General features: G+C 35.1%; 1 protein-coding gene across 2 annotated transcripts in view; it reads right to left on the minus strand.

Moving 5' to 3' along the window:
- Positions 1-27,500, minus strand: part of FOLH1 (folate hydrolase 1) — a 59,697-nt gene that overhangs the window by 21,885 nt on the left and 10,312 nt on the right. For both annotated transcript variants that reach the window (XM_061202733.1, XM_061202732.1), the window contains exons 4-9: positions 24,833-24,934; positions 16,415-16,540; positions 15,436-15,622; positions 12,394-12,487; positions 1,707-1,805; positions 1,341-1,426 (exon numbers count right to left, since the gene is read on the minus strand). In XM_061202733.1, the coding sequence (XP_061058716.1) occupies positions 1,341-1,426; positions 1,707-1,805; positions 12,394-12,487; positions 15,436-15,622; positions 16,415-16,540; positions 24,833-24,934 (694 nt within the window). The remainder of the gene's footprint in view (positions 1-1,340; positions 1,427-1,706; positions 1,806-12,393; positions 12,488-15,435; positions 15,623-16,414; positions 16,541-24,832; positions 24,935-27,500) is intronic.

Raw genomic sequence — 27,500 nt, forward strand, 5'->3', positions numbered from 1 at the left:
TCTGTTACTCTTCTCTTACCTATTTACACTATGTTTCCAGTATTTTCAGAGTAAGAGAACACAGTGGCCAAATAACGATTTCTCCACTTCCTACTCCTTCTACTTAGTTTTTAAGGTACAGCTCAAAGTTTCTACCTCTCTATGATCTGTTCCTATTTTCTACAGGGAGAGGGAATTGCACCCCTATCCAGCTTTCTGGGCAGTCTTTTCATATTGATAAAGCATTTACCATGGGGCTTCCCTGGTGGCGCAGTGGTTAAGAATCTGCCTGCCAATGCAGGGGACACGGGTTCAAGCCCTGGTCCGGGAAGATCCCACATGCCACAGGGCAACTAAGCCCGTGCGCCACAACTAGTGAGCCTGTGCTCTAGAGCCCGCAAGCCACAACTGCTGAGCCTGAGTGCCTAGAGCCTGTGCTCCACAACAAGAGAAGCCACTGCAATGAGAAGCTGGCGCACCGCAACAAAGAGTAGCCCCCGATCGCCTCAACTAGAGAAAAGCCTGCGTGCAAAAAAAAGTAAGAGGATTAAAAAAAAAAAAACAAAGCATTTACCACACTTAAATGTAGGGGTCTTCTTGTCTCTGGTCTGTGTCTTTTTTAAAAATCCCTCCATCCCCAAAGCCTAGCACAGAGCTGGCACAAAATATGTACTCAGTGAGATTCAATAAATAGCCAGTTGTACATTGTTTAGTGCTCATTGGAAGCATATCAATATTCTTTATCCCTGAAAGAAAGTACTGGCTGCTTGTACAAAAGATATTCAGTTTAATTCTGTCTGTTTGGGTAGGAAATATAACAATATAGTTCCTAAGGAATCAAACATAATAAAGTAAGATTATTTTCAAATGTATCATTGAGCAGGTTATCTGAAATCATATGGAAATCACGTGTATATATATTCCACCCATTCCAGTGTTAAAAAAAAACCATGTAAAGGATTCATTAACTTCAGGTTATCTTAATTTTCTAAGAGTGTTACTTATCGTTGTAATGAAGATATTTCTCCAGGCAAAATATGCGGTAAAGAAATCCAGAAAGCTCAGATTAAACACCTGTAAACCATCTCTCCCTGCTCTTCCTCCCTTGGTCCTTTAATTGAAGCATGCATAGTTTATCAACAACCTCGGTCATCTGACCAATCTAGTCCCAACATTTACTTTCTTCACAACATGCATCACAATGTAAAATTACCTCCTATTGATTTATTTTGTGTTTATGTGAGTTCCATTAGGACAAAGAGTTGCTTTGCTTTGTTCACCTTACATTCCCAGAGCTCAGAGCAGTACCTGGCACCGAAGAATTGCCCGATCGATATTTGCTGAGCAAATGATCAATTTACCTGGCTCCACTGCCCCTCTGAGAGTTCCAATCACATTGTAAATTCTTTTCACTTTATTGTTGGAATGGATGTGCATCTTGACTTTTCTAATGCAAAAATAAAGGGCACAGGCTAAAAATACTGGTTAACAGCTTGCCACCCACAATTTTTAAATCTGACATTGTTTTGAATATTTCTAAATGCACACAGGCAATAATTACGTTGACCAATTGTCCAATTGTGAGGATATATGTGTATTCCCCTTTTCAACCTGTTGTTATGTCTCCTGCTGGTAGTAGATTTTACTTTTCAGTCATCCTCTGTAATTGTTTTTTGAAAAAGGTTTCCTCCCCCTAAAGAGAGTTATAATAAAAATAGTCTCTTAACTGAGTAGAGAAGTTTCCAGTAAATCCAGGTCCCACATTGTAGGGCACTTGGAGACTTCCTTTCCAGCTGTAATCTGGTGGTGCTGATCCAGCCATTTTTCTGTTGAACACAAAAAATATAATTAGCTGAAGGAAACCTTTGAAGTTATAAGTTACAATGTCCTTGAACTTGTTTTCTTGAGTGCCTGCTCATAATAGCTTCTATGAGTCATGGTAGTACAAAGTGCTTTGCATAGGGATATGCCATTTAACTCTTCTATTTTTTTTTTTTTAGTAGATTAATCTCATATTACACTGCCTTTTATTTATTTATTTATTTATTTTTGGCTGTGTTGGGTCTTCGTTTCTGTGCGAGGGCTTTCTCCAGTTGTGGCGAGCGGGGGCCACTCTTCATCGCGGTGCGCGGGCCTCTCACTGTCGCGGCCTCTCCCGTTGCGGAGCACAGGCTCCAGACGCGCAGGCTCAGGAGTTGTGGCTCACGGGCTTAGTTGCTCCGCGGCATGTGGGATCCTCCCAGACCAGGGCTCGAACCCGTGTCCCCTGCATTGGCAGGCAGATTCCCAACCACTGCGCCACCAGGGAAGCCCTTAACTCTTAATACACCTCTTATGAGGTGGTTCTGCTATTACTCCCCACTTCAAAGATAAGGAGGGTGAGGCTTAGAGAGATTAGGTAACATGCCCGAAGTCAAGCAGCTGATTAGTGGTACAATCGAGATTCAAACAGTTGGCAAGAATTTGGACTCTGTGTTACCAGTTTCCAACAGTAAACCGTGTGAAAAGTGCTCTCAAGAGCATGCTCTGAAGAAACAGCAGATGTCAAACTCTTTGGAATTTCCCATTATGTTATTTCTCCCACTGATAAATACATTCCCAAACACATGTATGGTCATCCTTTACAAAGTACTTTTGCACACATCTATTGGGGAGGGAGGAAGGGCAAAGGAAGGGATGTCACTTCAACCAACAGCCCCTCAAAGCTTTATACACTATTCATTTTTTTAATTCAAAAAGGTGGAAAGATTCAGGTGGACCAGCCCATATATACCACTAGCCCTGGTTATCTCTCAGCAGGTGATTGAGAAAAATAATATGATAATATCTGTGGAATGGTCAGGTTCTTGCTGTTTCATTTCAGCATATCTTCCTTTACTGTTTAAGAGCATAGATTGACTTATTCTTGATTTGGGCATGGAAACCAAATGTACTTTTGCTACCTAGAAGCAGATTGAAGAAGATGGCTCCAGACAAACTTAAGAGAGTGAAAAACATCAATCTGTCTTTTATGGCTCCATCTCTGGTCCACACACCTGCATGCACCCTATGATTTACAGTGAAACATTTTCTGTAGTTTCCTCCTTTTTTCTGTGCCTGCACACAGGTACTTATTCCCTGCCTACTCAGTTGAGGTAATGTGAATAGCTCAGCTTGACCTAGAATATATTATATGTGCAAAACTACATCAATATGATTATCTTCTCATGGAAAACTAAGTATAAATAGTATTTTGTTTTAAAATGCTCTATCAGAGAGTAAATATTTACTCTGTTTTTTTCCTATCTCATGAGGGAGTTTGTTTAATAAACATAATTTCATGTAATATACTATATAATTTATTTATCTATGTACAATAAAATTTCACATGAAAAGCATCAAGTAAAATGAAGGGGTATTATACATTGTTAAATATCATAATGAATAGTCAAAATAGCAGAGTATTATGTATACAAAAAATGGTAGAAGCCAAGTGAAGAATATACATATACTTGATTATACATAAAATATTTTTATAGTACTATATTGCAGACTAATAACATTGATTGCCTTTGGGATGGAAATGGGTAGGAGGGAAACTTTTTATTGTACACCCCTTTGAATTTTGAACCGTGTAAATGTATTTCCTTTTCAAAATAAAAATATGAAAAACAAAACAAGGTGCAAATTCATCAGGAAGTCAATTACATATTATAAGGAAGGTAATGAAGAGTCCATATTCTCAGAAAATAATAAAATATAAAGCCAAGATTACAGTGCCCCCAAAAGGACAAGAAAATATCTCACATCTATGGAGAACAGAGGTTTTAGTCACTAAATTTCACTGGGATAATTAATCAGGGATATAATTTTCTTGAGTTCCCTCTTTCACTATATAAATAAAAAATAAATTCTGTGAAAATTAACAGGTTGAATATTTAAATTTCAAATCATAGAAATTTCAGAAAATATAATATCGGAAATGTCTTTGAAAGGATTTGATACATCATAGATGCTCAATAAATATCTATAAACAACACTGAATTTAAAAATCTATATTGTGTAGCATATTAAACTTTATTTGTCCATTTAGCAAAGATTTATTCTCTATAATGTTCAAGGTACTGTATTGTACTCACTAAGGAATACAAATATGTATAAGACATGGTCATTCTACCAAAGAGTTTATAAGTCAGAAAAAGATAGATATAAAACAGAGCATGATATATGATAGATAAAGTTCTGAAGGACAAAAGAGAGCTTGATTCCCCTTGTGGGATCAGAAATAATTTTCTTTCTACAGGAGGTTTCACTTATCTGGATTTTTAAAGAATGAGTAAGATGTGGGCAGGGAAGATGGAGGTAAAGAGCATTCCAGGTACAATGTATGATGTAAACAGGCACAAAGGCCGAAGAGTCAGAGCAAAAGTAAGGCATGGTGATTAATCTGGCTGGGGTATAAGATGATTAGGATACCATAACAGAGAAGCTTGAAAAGCAGTGAGACTTTGCTTCTGAGAAGATGCACTTTACCCTATTCATCCTGCTGAGTACAACAAAATTCCCTGGACTATAAATACATAAAAAATAAACATAAGACTCTGAAAGGTGGAGAAAAGAAAATAAACCAGCTCAGGACCTCAGGGTACAAGAAATGACAAAGTGGTGAGTTCCTTGGGTTTTCATGTGGGCTCTCATATCTCAGACATAGAGCTGAAGAAGCTGGCAAACCAGAAAAGCCAAGTGGCTCATATAAAACACGTTACCCAACAAAAACCTTGAGTATGAATACATACTTGAATATGTATACATATTCAAGTGCACCTAGAACAATTTTCAGGATAGACCATATGTTAGGCTATAAAAAAATCTCAATAAATTTAAAAGGCTGAAATCATATCATCTCTTTATTAATCATACAAACCTTTTACTAACCCAACTATAGTATAAAGAATTTAGTAAGCAAGGATTCTTCAATATATGCAAATCAAGCAATGTGATACACCATATTAACAAATTAAAGAATAAAAACCATATGATCATCTCAATAGATGCAGAAAAAGCTTTGGACAAAATTCAACACCCATTTATACTAAAAACTCTCCAGAAAGTAGGCATAGAGGGAACCTACCTCAACATAATAAAGGCCATATATGACAAACTCACAGCAAACATCATTCTCAATGGTAAAAAACTGAAAGCATTGCCTCTAAGATCAGGAACAAGACAAGGATGTCCACTCTCGCCACTATTATTCAACATAGTTTTGGAAGTCCTAGCTATGGCAATCAGAGAAGAAAAAGAAATAAAAGGAATGCAAATTGGAAAAGAAGAAGCAAAACTGTCACTGTTTGCAGATGACGTGATACTCTACATAGAAAATCCTAAAGATGCCACCAGAAAACTACTAGAGCTCATCAATGAATTTGGTAAAGTTGCAGGATACAAAATTAATGCACAGAAATCTCTTGCATTCCTATACACTAACAATGAAAGATCAGAAAGAGAAATTAAGGAAACAATCCCATTTACTATTGCATCAAAAATAATAAAATACTTAGGAATAAACCTACCTAAGGAGGCAAACGACCGGTACTCAGAAAACTATACAACACTGATGAAAGAAATCAAAGATGACACAAACAGATGAGAGATATACCATGTTCTTAGATTAGAAGAATCAATATTGTGAAAATGACTATACTACCCAAAGCAATCTACAGATTCAGTGCAATCACTATCAAATTACCAATGGCATTTTTCAAAGAATTAGAACAAAATATTTTACAGTTTGTATGAAAACACAAAAGACTCCGAATAGCGAAAGCAATCTTGAGAAAGAAAAACAGAGCTGGAGGAATCAGGTTCCCTGACTTCAGACTATACTACAAAGCTACAGTAATCAAGACAGTAAGGTACTGGCCCAAAAACAGAAATATAGATCAATGGAACAGGACAGAAAGCCCAGAGATAAACCCATGTACCAATGGTCATCTAATCTATGACAAAGGAGGCAAGAATACACAATGGAGAAAAGACACTCTCTTCAATAAGTGGTGCTGGGAAAACTGGACAGCCACATGTAAAAGAATGAAATTAGAACACTCCTTAACACCATACACAAAAATAAACTCAAAATGAATTAAAGACCTAAATGTAAGACAGGACACTATAAAACTCTCAGAGGAAAACACAGGAAAAACATAAATCACAGCACCCACTTCCTAGAGTAATGAAAATAAAAACAAAAATAAACAAATGGGACCTAATTGCACTTAAAAGCTTTTGCACCGCAAAGGAAATCATAAACAAGACAAAAAGACAACCCTCAGAATTGGAGAAAATATTTGCAAATGAAGCAACTGACAAAGGATTAATCTCCAAAATATACAAACAGCTCATGCAGCTCAATATAAAAAAAACAAACAACCCAATCCAAAAATGGGCAGAAGACCTAAATAGACATTTCTCCAAAGAAGATATACAGATTGCCAACAAACACATGAAAGGATGCTCAACATCACTAATCATTAGAGAAATGCAAATCAAAACTACAATGAGATATCACCTCACACTGGTCAGAATGGCCATCATCAAAAAGCCTACAAATGATAAATGCTGGAGAGGGTATGGAGAAAAGCGAACCCTCTTGCATTGTTGGTGGGAATGTAAATTGATACAGCCACTATGGAGAACAATATGGAGGTTCCTTAAAAATCTAAAAATAGAACTACCATATGACCCAGCAATCCCACTACTAGGCACATACCCTGAGAAAACCATAATTCAAAAAAACACATGCACCGCAATGTTTATTGCAGCACTATTTACAACCACCAGGACATGGAAGCAACCTAAACGTCTATCAAGAGATGAATGGATAAAGAAGATGTGGTGCATATATACAATGGAATATTACTCAGCCATAAAAAGGAATGAAAATGGGTCATTTGTAGAGATGTGCATGGACCTAGAGTCTGTCATACAGAGTGAAGTAAGTCAGAAAGAGAAAAACAAATATCGTATATTATCGCATATATGTGGAACCTAGAAAAATGGTACAGATGAACCGGTTTGCAGGGCAGCAATAGAGAGGCTGACATAGAGAATGGACAGTGGACACATTGGGGGAAGGGGAGGGTGGGATGAACTGGGAGATTAGGATTGACATATATACACTACCATGTGTAAAATAGACTGCTAGTGGGAACCTGCTGTACAGCACAGGGAGCTCAGCTCGGTGCTCTGTGATGACCTAGATGGGTGGGATGGAGGGATGGTGGGAGGGAGGTCCAAGAGGGAAGGGATATGGGGATATACATATACATATAGCTGATTCACTTTGCTGTACAGCAGAAACTAACACAACATTGTAAAGCAATTATACTCCAATAAAAAAAAAAGGGAGAAAGAAAAAGAAGACAGCAGTGTTCTAAGAATAGCCATGTATGGATGCTGACTACCATCATCATTAATAAATGATTCTGCACTGAAGCCAAAGAATTAATTTGAGATCAATTTATGATAATGTGTTGCTAGGCAATTAAAATAAACTTCTGAGGAAAAAAAAATAACAGAAAAAAATTTGGAAAATTTGCAAATATATGAAAATTAAACAATTGACCCTAAATAACCAATGGCTCATAGAAAAAAATCACAAGAGTAAATAGAAAATACTTTGAGATGAATAAAAATGAAGACATAAGACACCAAAAGTTATGAGATGCAGTTAAAACAGTGTTTAGAGGGAAATATATAGCTGTAAACACCTATATTAAAAAAGTAGAAAGCTATCAAATCAATAAACTAATCTTCCACCTAAAGAAATTCAACAATGAAAAGTAAGCTAAATTCATATCAAGCATAAGAAAGGCAATAATAAAGACTGGAGCAAAAATAACAAAATAGAAACTAGAAAAAAAAATAAAGAAAAATGAATGAAAGCAAAAGTTGGTTCTTTGAAAAGATCAACAAAATTGACAAATCATTAGCTAGACTGACCAAGAAAAAAAGGGGAGAAGACTGAAAATCAGCAACAAAAGAGGGAATACTACTATTGACTTTACAGAAATAAAAAGGATTATAAGGGAACACTATAAACAATTATATACCAACAAATTAACCTCAATGAAATGAATTCCTGAAAAGATATAAACTACCAAAACTGAAGAAAGAGAAAATGTAAGTAGGCTATAACAAGTAATCAAAACTTCTCAGAAAGAGAAGCCCATATGGCTTCACTGCTGAATGCTACCAATCAATAAAGAATAAACACCAATCCTTCACATGCTCTTTAGAAAAACAGAAGGAACATTTCTAAAGTTACCCTATGCAACAAACATTACCATGATACCAAAACCAGATAAAGAAATCACAAGGAAACTAAAGATAAATATGAATATTGACACAAAAATCATTAATAAAATACTAGAAAACCAAATTCAATAGCATTTTGAAAGGATTATACACCATGACCAAGTGAGATTTATTCCATGAATGCAAGACTGATACCACATACAAAAATCAAAAAGTGTAATATACCACATTAACAGGCTAAAGAAAAACCACATGATCAGAATAATTGATGCAGAAAATAAACAACCACAGCAACAATAAAACACTGGGGAAAATTCAACATCCATTCATGATGAAAATTATCAGAAAACTAGAAATATTGAAAGAAAATAAAAGACAAACCTGAAATATTTTGTGATGTCAGAATACAAGTGCTTATAGAAGGATTGGAAGACCTGTATTTTTTTTATATTGCTGGTAGGATGTAAAAGGATACAACCACTATGGAAAAAGTTTGTCAGATTCTTAAAAAAGTAAACATGCTATTATCATATGACCCGGCAATTGCACTCCAGAGAAATGAAAACTTATGTTGACACACAAATCTGCACACGATTATCTGTAGCAGCTTTATTCATAATAGCTACAAACTAGTTGTCCTTCGAATGGTGAAACAAACTGTGATACCAAATACAATGGAACATTCCTCAGTATTAAAAAGAAAAAAAACCATATATACGACAACTTGAACAAATCTCCAGAGAATTATGCTGAGTGAAGAAAAATCCCACAAGGGTATACATTTATATAACATTCTTAAAATGATGAAATTATAGAAATGGTGAACAGATTAGTAGTTGCTAGGAGTTAAGGTCAGAGGGTATGGATGGAGGGGGACAGGAAAGGAGTGGGTGTGGCTAAAAGGGCCACATGAGGGATCCTGGTGATGATGGAAATGTTTTGTGTCATGACTATAAAAAAAAATATATCAGTATCTTGGTTGTGATATTGTACTATACTTTGCAAGATGTTACCATTGGGGAAAGCTGGGTAAATGGCCTAGAGGGACTCTTTAGTACTACTTACAGATGCATGTGAGTCACAGTTATCTCAAAATAATGAGTTTAATTCTTAAAAATTAGGAATAAGCTAGATGGGCAGAAAATGATGTGCTAGAATTTCGTGGTTTGTCATGTAGCCTCTATTAAGCTGTGAGCTTCTATACTATATTTTGAGGGCCCTGAGAACAAAGCCTATATATAAATCATACTTTTACCACAGTGCTTGACAAAAAGAAGCCATTCCATAAGTGTACCTTGAGTGGACAGGCTGTAGGAAGCCATTAAAGGTCTTCTGAGCAGAGACACAAGAAAGAGACAGTGCCTTGACAAAGAGATGCCTTCTAAACGCTTGTGCTGTTGAATAGAGCATAAGTGATGCTCAACAAACTGTCTTTTACATCAGACATGAGTTTGGGTCCCAGATCTATCACATACTCTCTGAACTTTGATTTCTTTATTTGTAAAATTAGTTATCACAATACTAACTCATGTAGTTGTTTTATGGGCGAATTGATAAACAGTATGTAACCATTTAGCAAAAAGTAAGTGCTAGAATATAATTAGCACTCTATGCATGTTAGATGCTATTATCATTGTCTTTATTAGTATTGTCGTTGCTGTCATTATAATCCTGGGAGTTACTCAGGGAGACAAAGAGAAACCATATAACCACATTCCCTTCAGTACAGATGCAAAAAAAGAATAAGAAAGAACATACACACTGTTCCCCTTTTTTCCCACCTAGGTAAACACAATTTTCTTTTTTCTATAATTCACATTTCATCAACATTTTATTAAAGTTCTCGGCATACCTGGGCCATTATATAACTTTATGTCTCTCCTCTTCTTCTCATACACTTATTAAGAAAATTTCATTGTATGATATATCCAATTTGTAAAATACTGTCTATTCTAATTAATACATAATGTTACACTACTAGCCGTTTGTGGGAATATGAGAACTGACTATAATGGATACGTAGCACACTCCCTAGATAATTATGCAGAGGGAGTAAATACTCCCAATGAAATTCATAAACAAATTACATGTTCTTAAAATGTTTTATGACTAAATTCCAGTCTGTAGAATGTTTCACTATACCTTAGAAGGTATGGATGGTGAAACAGAAACTATCTTATTGCTTTTAGTATACACAGATCATCTCCTCCTTCCAAATACATTTTTAATACATTTCTGTACTTCCAAAATTCATTTTTAATCATGGTGTTTTGAATGCAAAATATACTTCCATAGAATTTATGTTATTTAATGATGATTGCATTTACAAAATGACTTACTAAAGCTGACTTAAATACATTTGGTAATTTTTTTGATCAAGTATTAATAATTCTACTACCCAGTTAGGGCATAGCCAAATTCAACTAGTTTACCAGAGCAGTCAAATGGTAGACATGGTTAAATAAACCTCACGTCCAATTCTGTATGATCCTTCCTTCTTTCCTTCCATGCACTCTTTTTCTAACTACAAAGATAATATGGGTTCACTTTTTAAAACTTATAATTTAGGGATTATTTTATATATATATAATATTATATATATATATATATATATATATATATATATATATATATTGAAATCTACTTTTTCTATTTAATAGTATAGCATAAGCATGTACCCATATTGTTAAATACTCTTGTACAACATATATTTTAATGGCTTTATGTACTGTCATAGACAGTAACATATTTAACTACTTATCAATTATTGAAGATTTGTGTTGTTTACAATTTTCCACTATCACAAGTAAAGCTACAATCACGTTCATCTTTTAAATATAATGAATATTTAGACTTTATATTTACACAAACACATAGTCCGTGGTGCCCTCAAAAGTTGTGCCCCATCCTGAATCCTAACCCATGTGGTAAAGCTAAGAGCTCAAAAGAAAAAAAGACCAGGGTGCTTGCTCTTCCTTAATCTGCCCTTAAATTGGACAGACACCTCCAATTCTCTGATGACAGCCTCCTCACCTGTAAAAATGAGGGCACTGAACTAGGTCATAAAAAAATTTTCTTATACATTCTAGAATAAAATGATTAAGAATATCTTAAACTCAAAGAAGAAAAGGGACTAACTGGCCAGATGCTTTGGTCTCCAGTGATTCTACTTTCAAAGAAGTCAGTGCTCTCTCCCCTCCTCAAGGATAATGGAGAAGAAGGGACATGCAGATGGGAGAAAGCAGGACAGGAAAAAGGAAAGAGCTCCAATGTCAGGTTAAACAATAACAGCTTTGGAGAAGCTTCAATAGTGAAAACAGAGGAAGAAGAGGAATGGATAAAGATGAAAATCAGTGGAAGATGCTTTCAAAGGGCATTATTCCAGGTCCATCAAGAAGTAGACAATAAGAGGTTTCAATAAGTAAGAGATTTATTAGGGGAAAGGCGTGTGAAGGAAATAGCAAGGGAGCTAAGAGAGGCTGAGAAAGCCATCAGACTGCAATGCAGGTCAGAAATGGGGTAAAAGAGAAAGAGAAGAAAGAAGAGTGCTGGTGGCAGAATCCCTTGAAAGCAAGGCTGTCAGGGAGTCCTGAGCCAGAGTCTCCCATCAGAGGAGTCCCATGCCTCCCAGTATTGGGCCTCATTTAATACCGTTGTTACATTTAGTTACTGACTGGGAGCATCTATGAGAAGCATGGCCTTGACACAAACAGGGTAATGGATTTCAAAACACAGTGGAGCACCTTATCAATTACACTCCCCACAGCTGATGATCTGAAAGACTCACTTTCATGGCTGTCACACACTGGATACCAGTATTTAAAGCAAATCCCAGGTTAGAACCACTGTTCTATAAAATGGTGATAAAATTGTATGCTTATTTGATTTTCTGCCAACACACAAAAGAATAGATACTATCTGATTCCATTTATATCAAGTTCAAAACCAAACTAATCAATGATGATAGATATCAGAAAGTGGTTGCTTCTAGGGGGGTATGGTAAAAATTGAGCACAGAAAACTTCAGTATCATATAATGGAGATAAAAGCATGAAAGTTGAAGATTGCCAGTAAAGAGAAATACCCAAATAGCCATCTGTTTGTTTCTTACAAACTTACTCTAGGAGCTTCTGTGCATCATAGTATCCAATTGGATGAACAGGAATATTTGGAAGACCGACAGCCTCTGCGATTTCACGTCTATAAGCATATTCTGAAAAAAAGATGAACATACTTCTAATAAAAATGGAGTCCCTTTCAAAATGTTCTCTGTAAATCACATTAAACACATTCTTAAATTGCATCTACTAGAACTGTTACAATTAAAAAGACAGACAGCTTCAAATGTTAGCGAAAATGTGGAGCAACTGAAACTCTCATACATTCTTGTAAGAGTGTATAATTAGAGAGTCACTTTAAATAACTTCTGTGAAAAGTAATGTTATACAGAATTATGCCCTATGGCAGAACAATTACACTCCTAGGTATTTACCCAAGAAAGATGGAAACATATGTCCACAAAAAGACCTGCACAAAATTGCTCATAGCAGCTGAATCTAGGTAGCCCATATGGGACACAGTCCAGCTGTTAGTAAATAGGAGAATGAATAAGCAATTTGTAGAACAGTCCCATAATAGAATTCTACTCAGCAATTAAAGGGAAGAAACTATTAACACACACAGTAACATGACTAATCTCTAATCGTTGTACTGAGTGAGAGCAGCAAGGCAAATGATGAGGAAAAATCATAAATTTTTCTATGACTGGAAAATCAAACTAAGAAAGAAAAAAAATAATATGCCCGCTTTGTGGTAGGCCTTTCCCAATGTGCAATGTGCATCTGTATTGTACATTAACCAGACCTCCTCAAACAGGAGGATGTAATCAATCTTTAAGAAAAATGGTTGCTTTATTCAGACACCAGCATTGTAATTTTAAGGTTATTTTAATTTCTTTTTCATCCCATACAGGGAGTTGTATTGACCAAAGGCTCCCTCTGGAGCCTTTGGTCAATACATAACTGACCAAAACATCTTTGATCACCTTTATGTAGAATGCTAACCTGTCAATATAACACATAAATTCTTTGTCTCAGAAATGTATAAAATTGCATCTCTAACTCCTGACCAATGGAACAGTTCTCAGAGCTTCTGCAAACCTGTTCCCTGGGTTATAATCCTCAGTTTGACTCAAATAAAATTCTCTTTTCTTTCTTCTTAGCTTGACTGTTATTTGATTTTCCACCAACACACAAAAGAATAGTTACTATCTGATTCCATTTATATGAAGTTCAAAACCAAACTAATCAATGATGACAGATATCAGAAAGTGGTTGCTTCTACAGGGATATGGTAAAAATTGACCAGAAAGGGGCACCAGAGAACTTTCTGGAGTCATAGAAATGTCCTATATCTTATTTTGAGTGATATAGATACATGCAATTTAAAAAATTTATTGAATTAACTCAAGACCTGTGCATTTTGTTACATGTAAACTCTACCTCAAAATAAAAACACATTTTCTGTCATTTCTTCAGACTTAAGAAAAATAAGAGCTATTTTTCCATTTTTTTCTTCAAAATTTTAAATTATAAGAGCTTTAGGTGATTGCAAAAGCTATTCTTTTTATAGTAAAATGACATAATAATATGTTGCGTGGGATTTGTTTTAAAATTCTTTAGGGTAATGCAAAAAGGGAAGATGAAGGGATAAAATAAGATTGACAAAGTGGTGATAATTTTCTCTATTTTTTTGTATGTTAGAACTATTCCATAATAAAAAGTAAAATTAAAAGGAAAAGAAAAAAAATAGGGTACAAAAGGGAATTCAACAAATGCAAGCCTCACAGGGCTAACATGATTTTTCTTTCTACAATGTCATCTTTTAAATTTGAGGATAATAAACAGAAATAGTCCAGTTAATCTTATTTTATGTTCACAATTTTAACTTTATATAACCAACAGAGCTGGGGAGAAGTTGCACTTTTCAAAACTTGGGAATAAAAAGGCTAAGTAAGTAAAGTTCAGGTAGACTTATGTGATTTTACTATAGGATAATATGTAGTGCTTAAAAAAAAATCTATGATAATGTACTATATTCCAAGAAGATTTACGAAGCCAAAATGCATAAACTTTAAAGGAGTCTACAATTTGATAGAAAATCCAGATGAAATATAAATATGGAAATGCCATGGATACTTTGGTAACCTATTTTATCCAAAGTACACACCTTAGTTAGTTTTAAACCACACAAATTAAATGATCACAGATTTTTGTAAATGTCATCAACTAGCTGAGTACATTCAAAATAAATTAGCTCCCTTTGTTAATGATCTACTGTTTTACAGCAGAGCATTTCAGCATAAGACAAACATGTGGACTCTGGAGCCAGACCATCTGAACTTGAATCCCCACTCCTCATTTAGTGGTGTGATGGTCTAGGGCAGAGATTGCTTACTTCTAGTCTCGCTTCCCTCCTCTGTCAAGTAGAGATAATAACACAACAAAGCTTATAGGGTTGTTAATGCATGTAAAGAGCTAGCATTTAGGAAATACTCCTTGAAAGAGATCACTATTGTCTTTATACAGCAATGATACAATAAGCATTTTCTAGGCTCTAAATTCTAAATGTCATTTCAGGGATTTATAGAACTTCTTTTGTTCTACTATCCCTTATCTACAACTAGAAATTTTAAAAACTGTGAAATCCATTAATTGGGGGGAATTTACTTGTCAACAAAACATGATCTGATGTAAACTAATTTGGAAGCAAGATCTGACTTGAGTAGACAGACTATTTATATTACTTACATTCCTCTGCTTAATATGATTATTCATACATTTTACTGCAAAAATATTTACATGCTTGCTTCCCATGTTCTGCTCCAGCGTCCTATGTGAATGTTATGCAAGAAATGGTATATGCACCATATTACTTTTAAATATCTGAAAATGTCTGCATTTCAAAACCTATCAGACCCAAGGATTCCAAATAAGGGATAAGGGACCCGAACCAACAATTTTCTGAGTTCAAAATCCTTTATTCTTAGATACAAAGAGAACAAGAAAAAGACATACTTTATCCATGTGTCAAAGGAAATCCTTTGGTAAAATCACTTTACAATGTTAAGGTTTTTGTGATGATTAAGGCCTGGTCACTCACCATTTGCTGGGTAGCCAGGTGTGAGAGGGTCCCCTGCACCATTAAGATTTAAGATATTTCCACGCTGAACACCACCTCCAGGAAGATTCCAACCAGCTGGATAGGACTCCACCCCGGGAGCAAAGTAATCAGCAGGATCCGAGTACAAAATGATCCCTTTGGCCCCAGCCAGCTGGGCATTTTTAACCTGGAAAAGACAGTTTTTCTTATTTTAGGTTGGTTACTCAAAATTACTCTTAAATAAGTAGCTAAACCTTATCTTCAATCTTTTATCCTTAGACTTACAACAAGGGACATCTCACAGAGAATTGGCTTTTTCGTTTTCCTACTGCAAGCTCTAAAAATGAGTTTCCAGGGCTGAATCAGCCCTCAGAGCAGCAGATTTTAAAAATGTACATATTAGCGGTAGTGAGTATGTGCTATTTCCTTCCTCTGGTCTAGAAGCACAATAAGCAAGTAGACTCCACAGACTAGATTCCCATTTCTTCCATGGTTGAGAGGGAATATTTCTGAAATTTAGCTTCCCACAAAAGAGGAAAAAATATTAGCAAATCAAGCCAAATTAAGTGATAGTAACTTTCAAAACTGCTGCGTATAAATTGGTTTCTCTCATTACCTATAACAAGAATTAATACTAAAATTTAATTTAGTAAATATTTTCAAAGGTAACATTTAAAACAAAGATACTGAAGGTTAACAACAAATCAAATGCATGCTTCTTTGTAGACCACAGGCATAATGTGTAGGTATGGAAAAAACCTGCTCTGTTTCCCTGAACTTCTACACTGGCCGAATTCCAATGACCCAGTTTAAAACTCCTGTCTATAAGCTAGAAAATGTATCCTCCCTATTAGGTGGGCTGGTACAGAGTATGAGAAGATCACAGTCTTCTAAAAGTTTTAAGGATGTGGTTCTACCCATGTAAGGTACAATATAACTTTTTATTTTTGTGGAAAAGAAAAAAAAGATTATTTTTTACCTTATTTCCTCTGAAAATTTTCCCATATCTGGCAATCAGAATCTTCCCAGAGCAATTAATTTTCATGTCTCGCTCTAGTTTAAAGAAGTCTTCAGTTCGTGCGTAGTTAACATAGACTAAGTCACCCTGTTGAGATCACGGATGACTTAGTACAAGTAAGATGTAATAAAAGAGGTTTTTCTGCGTGAAGACTGTTTCACATCTTTGAAAGAGGTAAGAGACAAGAGTATGCAAGAGGGTCAGAAAAGCATGAGCCTCAGGTAAGAGATTCAACAGAGAAATGAACTTGAACTGAGAAGGCAATTACCTGGGTAGAGACTTATGAATTAACTATTAAGTTTTGTTTATGTAGATGTCTCCTGTAAAGTGACCATAAAACTATAGAAGCGTTCGCCAGAAAAATGCACGTAAATATACACACTGCAATTTGGAAGGGGCCAGATACCCTAGGTGAAAAAGTCCTAGATGAGAGCTGTATTCTCTTTGAAGTATATTCACAATGGATCTTCACACCACCAGGTAAAAAAGAAATGTCAGGTAATACTGCTTTACTGGTCTGGCTTCAGGATTACGTGCGAGTATTCTAACATCTCAGAGTATCAACATTATCATTTGTAAAATGGCCTGTTAGATTAGATCAGCGTTCTTCACACATTTTTTTTGCTCACCTACTCCCTAGATTATTTTTGAAGAGAAATGTATCCCTCCTTTATTTTTTATTATTATTTTTTGGATTTTTTTTAAACATCTTTATTGGAGTATAATTGCTTTACAATGGTGTGTTAGTTTCTGCTGTATAACAAAGCGAATCAGCTATACGTATACATATATCCCCATATCCCCTCCCTCTTGCGTCTCCCTCCCACCCTCCCTATCCCAACCCTCTAGGTGGTCACAAAGCACTGAGCTGATCTCCCTGTGCTATGCGGCTGCTTCCCACTAGCCATCTATTTTACATTTGGTAGTGTATATATGTCCATGCCACTCTCTCACTTTGTCCTAGGTTACCCTTCCCCCTCCCCGTGTCCTCAAGTCTATTCTCTACACCTGTGTCTTTATTCCTGTCCTACCCCTAGGTTCTTCAAAACCACTTTTTAAAAAATTTTTAGATTCCATATATATGTGTTAGCATACTGTATTTGTTTTTCTCTTTCTGACTTACTTCACTCTGTATGACAGACTCTAGGTCCATCCACCTCACTACAAATAACTCAATTTCGTTTCTTTTTATGGCTAATATTTCATTGTATATATGTGCCACATCTTCTTTACCTATTCATCTGCTGATGGACACTTAGTTTGCTTCCATGTCCTGGCTATTATAAACAGTGCTGCAGTGAACATTGTGATACATGTCTATTTTTGAATTATGGTTTTCTCAGCGTATATATGCCCAGTAGTGGGATTGCTGGGTCGTATGTATGGTAGTTCTTTTTTAATTTTTTAAGGAACCTCCATACTGTTCTCCATAGTGGCTGTATCAATTTACAATCCCAGCAACAGTGCAAGAGGGTTCCCTTTTCTCCACACCCTCTCCAGCATTTATTGTTTGTAGACTTTTTGATGATGGCCATTCTGACCGGTATGAGGTGATACCAAATTGTAGTTTTGATTTGCATTTCTCTAATGATTAGTGATGTTGAGCATTCTTTCATGTGTTTGTTAGCAATCTGTATATCTTCTTTGGAGAAATGTCTGTTTAGGTCTTCTGCCCATTTTTGGATTGGGTTGCTTGATTTTTGATATTGAGCTGCATGATCTGCTTGTATATTTTGGAGATTAATCCTTTGTCAGTTGCTTCATTTGCAAATATTTTCTCCCATTCTGAGGGTTGTCTTTTGGTCTTGTTTATGATTTCCTTTGCTGTGCAAAAGCTTTTAAGTTTCATTAGGTCCCATTTGTTTATTTTTGTTTTTATTTACATTTCTCTAGGAGGTGGGTCAAAAGGGATCTTGCTGTGATTTATGTCAGAGTGCTCTGCCTATGTTTTCCTCTAAGAGTTTGATGGTGTCTGGCCTTACATTTAGGTCTTTAATTCATTTTGAGTTTATTTTTGTGTATGGTGTTAAGGAGTGTTCTAATTTCATACTTTTACATGTACCTGTCCAGTTTTCCCAGCACCACTTATTGAAGAGGCTGTCTTTTCTCCACTGTATATTCTTGCCTCCTTTATCAAAGATAAGGTGTCCATATGTGCGTGGGTTTACCTCTGGGCTTTCTATCCTGTTCCATTGATCTGTATTTCTGTTTTTGACACACAGGATTCTTGGTGGCTGCAGTAGCAGCCTTAGTATTTCATGACCATCTTTGGTGTCCTAGGCTTGCGCCCGTCTCTGGAGCTCATTTAGGCGGTGCTCTGAATCCCCTCTCCTCGCACACCCTGAGGTCTTTGGACAATTAGGCAGTTCCAAACTTTTTCCTGGACTCTCTCCCGGCTAGCTGTGGCGCATTAGCCCCCTTAAGGCTGTGTTCATGCAGCAAACCGCAGTCCTCTCCCTGGGATCCGACCTCCGAAGCCCGAGCCTCAGCTCCCAGCCCCACCTGCCCTGGCGGGTGAGCAGACAAGCCTCTCGGGCTGGTGAGTGATGGTCGGCACCGATCCTCTATTCAGGAATCTCTCCACTTTGTCCTCTGCAGTTCTGTTGCTGCGCTCTCCTCCATGGCTCCGAAGCTTCCCCACCCCCCCCCCGTCCACCCCCCCCCCCCGTCTCCACCAATGAAGGGGCTTCCTAGTGTATGGAAACCCTTCCTCTTTCACAGCTCCCTCGCACTGGTGCAGGTCCCATCCCTATTCTTTTGTCTCTGCTTTTTCATTTTTCTTTTGCCCTACCCAGGTACTTGGGGAGTTTCTTGCCTTTTGGGAAGTCTGAGGTCTTCTGCCAGCGTTCAGTAGGTGTTCTGTAGGAGTTGTTCCATATGTAGATGTATTTTTGATGTATTTGTGGGGAGGAAGGTGATCTCCACATCTTACTCCTCCACCATCTTGAAGGTCCTCCCCCTCTCCTTTATTTTTAAGTTGACATCTGAAATTTTTTGTCATGTCTTTAAGTTGTGGTGAACAATGCAATTTCCAGCACATTATAAATATTAACACTTTTAGAAGCAGTTTTACCTCACTTTTTATTTATATCCAAAGGAATTTAAATATTGTAATGATTTATTATTCAATATCATCCATTTTAAAACCACACTCTTCAGTCAGAATTTTATCATCACTTTTTCTCCTTGAACTTGTATTTGCCCCTTTCCCTAAAGCATTTTACTCTAAAGTAAAATGTATTTGTGCTGGACACCAGTGCGTTGGTGTCCAGATTCCCCTTCACTGAAGATGTTCTTGCTCCAGCTGCAGGGAAGGCTCTCTGCAGGCAGCCTTCAGGAGTCAGCCCCTTGCTCACCATCAGCTACAGACAGCCACCTTGTTCAAGGTCATGCCCCTTCTTAGGATGCACATGTTCAATGACTGATCGATGTAGGAATATGAATACCTGGACATCTTTGTCCAGCCCAGGACAATCCTGAAAGGCTATTCTGACTCCAGAGCTGCCCATTGGGTCAGCTGAGGCTGTCCTTGAGCTGGCATTGAGGTGCAACTTCTCCCTCTGCCTATTCCAGCTTCCTTCTCCTCCCTGCCACAGATATTGATCCCAAGAGAACACTCCTTAATTACCATCTAGCATGCTAAATTCCATTTCAGTTTCTGTTACCTAGAATCTGGGTATGTTTGTAAGTCTTTTATTAATCACTGCCAAACTTGCCTTGATTGAGAATGTGTGTGTGTGTGTGTGTGTGTATAGTGCTTAAAAATATTTATTTCCTATGACAAGCTGTACATGTTAAGAAAATTCTTCAAAAGTAATTTACTATTATAATTATTAGTAGTATCAATTGAGTCTAACAGCATCATTACAAACTTTTATAAATAATATCTAAGCATAAAATTTTACTTGAAATACAACTTCTGGTGCTATGGGATGTTAAAACATTAGGTCATGGATCTACGGATGAATAAATTATTTCCATAATGAGTCAGGACTCACTCTCAGTTCTATTTACATTTCTTGTTTTTAGACAAGTTCTGAGAAACCTCGGGATGGGGATGAAAAAAAATTGGAATTTTCCCTATATTATTTAAACTCTTTCCAACTTACAACTCCTAAATCTCACACTGATCTATTATCCAAGTTAATTCTAATGATACCAGCTGGAAACTCAATTAGGGTCATCTTTAATTTTGTTCAACTACATTTGACTTGCCAAATCTTTGCTACCCAGCTATTAGAATCTTTCACTATTGTCTCTTTGTTTGGAGCCCCAGAGATTTTTTTTACTACTCAGAGATATTCTTCATCTTGTTTTAGGATGAATGAGTGATGTCTTTCATTCATAAAATAAGAGAAAAATAACTGTAAATAGGGAGGTGGAGACAGAGTACCAGCGGGACCTCACCACGGGCTAGTTCTCAATTCCATGAAAGAGTCCACTGAGAAATTGATGATGCAACTGACTTATTTTAAACGATCCTATGTCTGCCTTTGGAAAGTCATCACATACCCTAGAGTTTGAAGTCCCTGTCTTACACGATTTCTAATATCCTATCATTTTATTTTGGTTATTGTTTTCCTCTTTAACTACATGTCATAACATGTGCACAACAAATTTAAAACACATTGACATAAGGTTGTTTCCAAGCTGATTGTAGGATTCATTCCACAAACTTGTTGAGGGCATATCATTCTAGGAATTAGGGATACAGCAAATCCCTGTCCTTGAAGAAACTTACATTCATGTGGAAAGCAGAGAGATAAGATAATAAACAATAAAATTAATAACTAAGTAAATTGTATATTATATTAAAAGGTGATGAGTTCTGTAGAAAAATTCAAAAAAAAAGTTTAAATACAGTAGGCAAACAGGGAACTTGTACTGTACTCAGTTGGGTGCAATTTTCAAAAAAGGGAGAAAGTCTATTGAGAAGGTGACATCTGAATCTTTGCTTCAGTAAAAGGATTAGTTTTAGCTATTACTTTTCCTCCTAAGACCAATGCAATATTAATGCACTATTGATGATAGCACTGTATGTCTGATTTATAACTGTTAGTCTTCTCTGGGGCTCACTCTTATCCTACTGTGAATACAAAGCCATTAACCAATTTGGTTTCAGTGAATTTTGTTTTAGTGTAAATGTTCTACTTGAAATTTATTCATATTTAATATCACCAACTTTGAGAAGACTAACTACTTCTTTAAATGTCTGTAAATTGTGGCTATCTTTTAATAAATCTGCACTCCTCACAAAGCAAATTATGATGGAGAAGGGATTAGAGAAGATATTAGTTTGAAAATGACAGTAAACTTTGAAAATGAAAACACGTGTGGACAGATAGGCCCTCTCGGCACTTCACAAATGCAAGTTGTCACTGTTAGTTAGAAAAAAATCTTTGTTTTCAGACAATGATCTTCTTGTAAAATTTACACTGTACCGTTGTTCTATAACTGGGAATAAATACAATGTTGCTCTGTTAGCCTACAATTTCCCATTTCTTTTAAGCTTCCATCTTCCTGCTCTTGTTAATAGAGACAAAATTGGGACATGAGACCAGTGGTTCTCAAACCATGGTTCTTGAACCAACAGAATCAACAATATCTAGGAACTGGCTGGAAACAAACTCTCAGGCTTCACCCAAGACCTACTGAAACTCAGGCGATGGGAATCAGAATCTGTGTTTTATATGATTGTTTATGATTTCCTTTGCTGTGCAAAAGCTTTTAAGTTTCATTAGGTCCCATTTGTTTATTTTTGTCTTTATATCCATTTCTCTAGGATATGGGTGAAAAAGGATCTTGCTGTGATTTATGTCATAGAGTGTTCTGCCTATGTAAGGTGCAAGAGGGAGGGGATATGGGGATATATGTATACATATAGCTGATTCACTTTATTATACAGCAGAAATTAACACAACTTCTTTACAATTGTAAAGCAATTATACTTCAATAAAGATGTTAAAAAAAATAATGAATGAGGAAATTAATAAAGACCCAAAGTGTGAAAACATAAAGAGAACACTGGACAATATCACAATTAAAGAATCCTTTTCAGTAAAAAGCAACATAAATAACATGAACAAATATGGGTGAAAAATTAGGAGAAGCTGTTTGCAATATCTAAACCAATATGAGATGAATAACTAAAATATTTAAGAAACCCCTGAAGTTAATAAGAAAAAGGCCAGAAACTCAACAGGAAAAGAAGGCTATAATTAATCATTTCACAGAGCAAAAACACAGCATAGCTAATAAATATATTTAGAGATGTACAATCTTATTTGTAATAAAAAAATGTGAATCAAAATAAATTAAAACAACAACAAAACAATTAGATGGGCAAAATTTAGAAAGTTACATAACTTCAGCCGTTGATGAAAATGTGAGGAAAAAGGAACACTCATACAGTATTGGAGGGAGCAGTAAACTGCTACAGTCTGGACAGTGTGAAATGAAGTATTCCCTACAAACCAGCAATCCCATACCTGGTTTAGTTTACACAGACAGCCCATGTATGAGCATATTCACTCCAACACTGTTTGTGGTAATTTAAATTTAGAGGCAAACCACGTGTTTGCCACTAAGAGAATGGATAAGTTACATGTGGTGTGCATGATAACATGGGATAACATGCAACAGTGAAAAGTAACAAACTACTCTGACATAAAGCAATAGATTAAAAACAAAAGTTGATTGAAAAACAGTAAGAGACCAAGTAAGACCTAAGGTATAATATTATTTGCATACATTTAAAATACACCAATCACAAAAGTAAGGCCATGTTTTTGTAAGAATACATACATTGCTAAAAGTATAAATACATTACAGTGGGTGGCAGGGTGTAATGGGGTGGAGAAGAGGAATGAGATTGAAAATAGGGATGAGAGATGAAAGGAAAGAAATTAAATTAGGGATCTTACATGGACCCATGATGGTAATGTGCCTTACCTTGAGGAATAAGTCTAGGTCACCTCAGGACACCTGAGTTCTAAAATATACTATCTCTTCATTCCCAATTTTTATATACCTTATTTCTATGTCATGTCAATTATGAAATAATTATAGTGATTATAAGCATTCTATTTATGTGCAAATATTTAGGGAGAATTTTTCTAATACTGTTCCCTTAACTATGATGTTAACTACTCATTTGAAGTAAATTTCATACAACCAATAGAAAATATTCTATTCTAAGTTTGTGAGAGTTTTTAAATTATAAGTTAATCAAATATTCAAAACATTAGAAAATAATAAAAACAGTGTGTTTTTTAACTTTAGTTATTAAAAAACATGGCATTGCCTAATATTAAATCATCCTTATGTTCTTGCAATAAATCTTAACTAACTGGTGAAGATAGAGCTTTAAATGTCAATTCAATTCTAAATGTAAATTTTTTACTTAGGATGTTTCTGATGATAGTCAAGCCCTTATCTCCCTATTGAGTGATACTTCAATATGCCCAACTGTCTATTAGCAACTTCTTGGAATATATCCTATGCACCTCAAACTCAGTATGTCCAAAACTGAATCTACTTAATGTTAAATATTATGGTAGGAGACATAACATTTTCAAAGACATTAATAAATTATATTGAACTCTTTCAAATTTAACTTTCTTATAAAAAAACAAAGTACTATGCAAGAATCTGGGGATTTACTGTAAAATCTCAGATGATAGTTATACACACTGCTTTATTGAGTAAACTACATAACATTTTCTAAAATGGACATTCGTACTCTTCACTTGAAAATGGCAACAATTTCAAATTCTCATTCAAGTTCTTTGAAAATTAATTCAAGTTATACAGTGGTAGTAAGATATGTAGTATTTTCAGACAATGGAAATTAATTGGCAATAAAAAGGAACAATCTACGGATAAATGCAAAACGTGAATTTCACAGACCCTATGCTTAGTGAAAGAAAATAGACACAAATGATTACATGCTATCAATTCTATCTATATGAATTTCTAGTATAGGCAAAACTAATCAAAGGTGGCAAAAAAAATCAGAAGAATGATTGCCTTGAGAGTGTGTGGAGTTGATTGAGAAGGGGCTTAAAAGTACTTTCTGAAGTGATAGCAATATTCTATATGTTGACGGGGTTTGAATTACACAGGTGTATGCATTTGTCAAAAGTCAATAAATGTACATTTTGGATTTCTCCATCTCAGTGTAGTAAATTTTATCTTAAAAAACACTATGAACACAAAATAATATGTATTCCTTTTTATTACTAAGAAATTCTATTTCTTAAATGTAAAAAAAGATGAATTTAGATTATATCAAAAACCTCCTTAATACCCCTTTAATTATTGCCTGTATGTATAAGGAAGTTCTCTTTGTTATTTTTATTTTATTGCATGCATTTTTACCTCTGGCATTCCTTGTGGAGAAAAGGCACTAAAAGGTGGAACAACGTCTGAAACATTTTCATATCCTGGAGGAGGTGGTTCATATAATGATGTGTTGAAAATCTAGAGAAACAAAATATAATAATCAGAGGCAAATCAGGTAAAGTTTGATTACTACAACCAAACAATGAAATGTGTAGTATCTCTTTCTGTCAGTAGATGGTTAATGAAGCCTTTGGTATTTTAAAGATACAGATCAAAGAGCCAGCACTGTGCTAGAGGCTATGAGGATTTCATGAGATGAATAAACTTAGAGACCCTTAGAGGATGTATAAGCACTAGCTTTTGATTTAGAAGGAAAACTTTAATTCCCAAATAAAAATAACAGCGTACAGTATTCTTAGTCACTTATAAAAATGCTAAGATAATTACTTGGGAGTAAATTAAATGTTAAATTCACTTTGAACCAAATATAATATAATCTTTTAAGTGTATCACGGACATTGTTAAGTAGGAATCAATTTTTTTTTTTAGGTTCTAAATCACTACCTCTAAAAGAGAGCTCCAAGCTACAGGAAGAAGAAACTGACAGAATTCCAAAGGGAAATAAAAATAATCCACCACTATAGTGAGATAATCTAACATTCCTTTCCCAGCAATTAATAAAGATTGCAGACAAAATAAGAATACATCAAGGATAAAGGCGATTTTAGCCAAACAATTAACAAACTTGAACTAATAAACAAATATAAGATCATTAAACTCAACAACTGAATACATTTTTTTCAAATAAACACAGAACATTTATAAAAATTGACCACATAATAGGCTATAAAAGAAGCCTCAACAATTGCCAAACGATTAGTGTCATACAAACCACATTATCTGATCACAATGTAGTTAATTTAGAAAATCAGATCAAAATCAGATAGTGGAATAACTTTTAAATTTCGAATTTTAAAAATACCCCTAAATAGCTCCAAGGCTCAAAGATGAAAACATAGAAATTAGAAAATATTAAGATATTAATGATAACTAAAACACTTCTCCAAACTTGTGAGATCTAGTTGAAGTGGCTCTTAGAAGGAAATTTATGGTTTTAAATACTCATATTAGAAAAGAAGAAAGGTTGAACATCAATAAATTAAGTATTCAACTGAAAATGTTACAAAGAACAGCAAAATAGACACCAGGAAGGTAAAAGAGGAAATTATATAAAGTAAGAACAGAATTAATGAAACATAAAACAGATATACAAGAAATGATTGCCAAAGATGAAGGTTTATTCTTTGAAAATACAGGTAAAATTGACATATCTCTGTCAATGTCAATAAGAAAAAAATATAAGGTAAGCACAAATAAATAATATTAAGAGTTGAAAAAAAGTCATATCTATAGATGTCACACAGATTCAAAAAGGTAATAAGAAAATACTAGGAAGAACTATGCCAATAATTGAAAACTTAGATGAAATGGAAAAATGCATTTGAAAAAATTTATTAAAACTGACATAAGGATGCATTTTTTAAAATCTAAATAGTCCTATAACAATAAAAAAATTGAATCAGTAGTTTAAAATCTCCCACAAAACAAAGTATCAAAACCAACTGGTTTTCCTTTGAGTTTGAAAGATGAAAGTAAAAGATTGTTTAAGTATAACACAACCTATTTCAGAGACTAAAAACTCAGCTCATTTTATAAGGCAAGTCTAATCTAGAAATTATACCCCAATAAGCAAATTGCAGAAATACAGGCCAAACATGCTATGAATATAAACTGAACATATATAGATATATGAGTTGAAAACTCTACTACTGACTAATATTACAAATTTCAAAAATGTAAGATTAGTCTAATATTAGAATATCATTTAATATAATTATCATTATGAAAAAGAAAAATTATATGCTGATCTCAAAAGATATCCAAAAAAAAGAAAAAAAGTGTTGATAAAATTCAACATAAATCCATGACAAAAAGTCTTAGTAAACTTGGAAAGGAAGTGAATTAACGTAACCTGATACAAATATCAAAATTAAGGTGAAACATTAAAAACATTCAAGTCAAGGACACCTGCTATCACCACTCATTTTTAATGTTAAACTATAAGTCCTGGTCCGAGCAGTAATGCAAAGGGTGGTGGGAGATGGGGAGTGACTCTGAGCTGACATTATATTGTACTGACTAGAGCACCAGTTACCTACTTCTGATGCTGATAGAACCTAAAATGAACCCAAATCAACTACTACTCTTCAAAAATTCCCATATCTTCTATCTTTCCCATAATTTTTCTGTGGTCCACATAGAGTACAAATGCAGCTGAATCACTGGGAAAGATTATAAGAAAAACTATACGAAAGTGCAATAAAAATCCATCTAGAGACAAAGTCATCCCATCAGCAAGTCTTTCAGCCAAGGAAGTACTCAAGCTCGTCTCACTTGATTTGCCTTTACGGTAATCTTCAATTTTACAACACCACTGAGCAGGTGTATTTTACATCAAGTTTATGAGTTATTCTAACAACTAGGAAAAGTTTCTTAAGGTGACGGAAAAGAGTCTTTTGGGTGACTTTATCAAAGGTAGACAATACACCAGTGAGCACTGCTCACTATCCAAAATTCACTAATATAGCCTCAAATTATGTATTCTGAGTATAACTAAAATAATTTTGGTTTACAAATTTCTATT

The sequence above is a fragment of the Eubalaena glacialis genome, chromosome 10 (assembly GCF_028564815.1).
Source record: "Eubalaena glacialis isolate mEubGla1 chromosome 10, mEubGla1.1.hap2.+ XY, whole genome shotgun sequence".
Taxonomy (NCBI): domain Eukaryota; kingdom Metazoa; phylum Chordata; class Mammalia; order Artiodactyla; family Balaenidae; genus Eubalaena; species Eubalaena glacialis.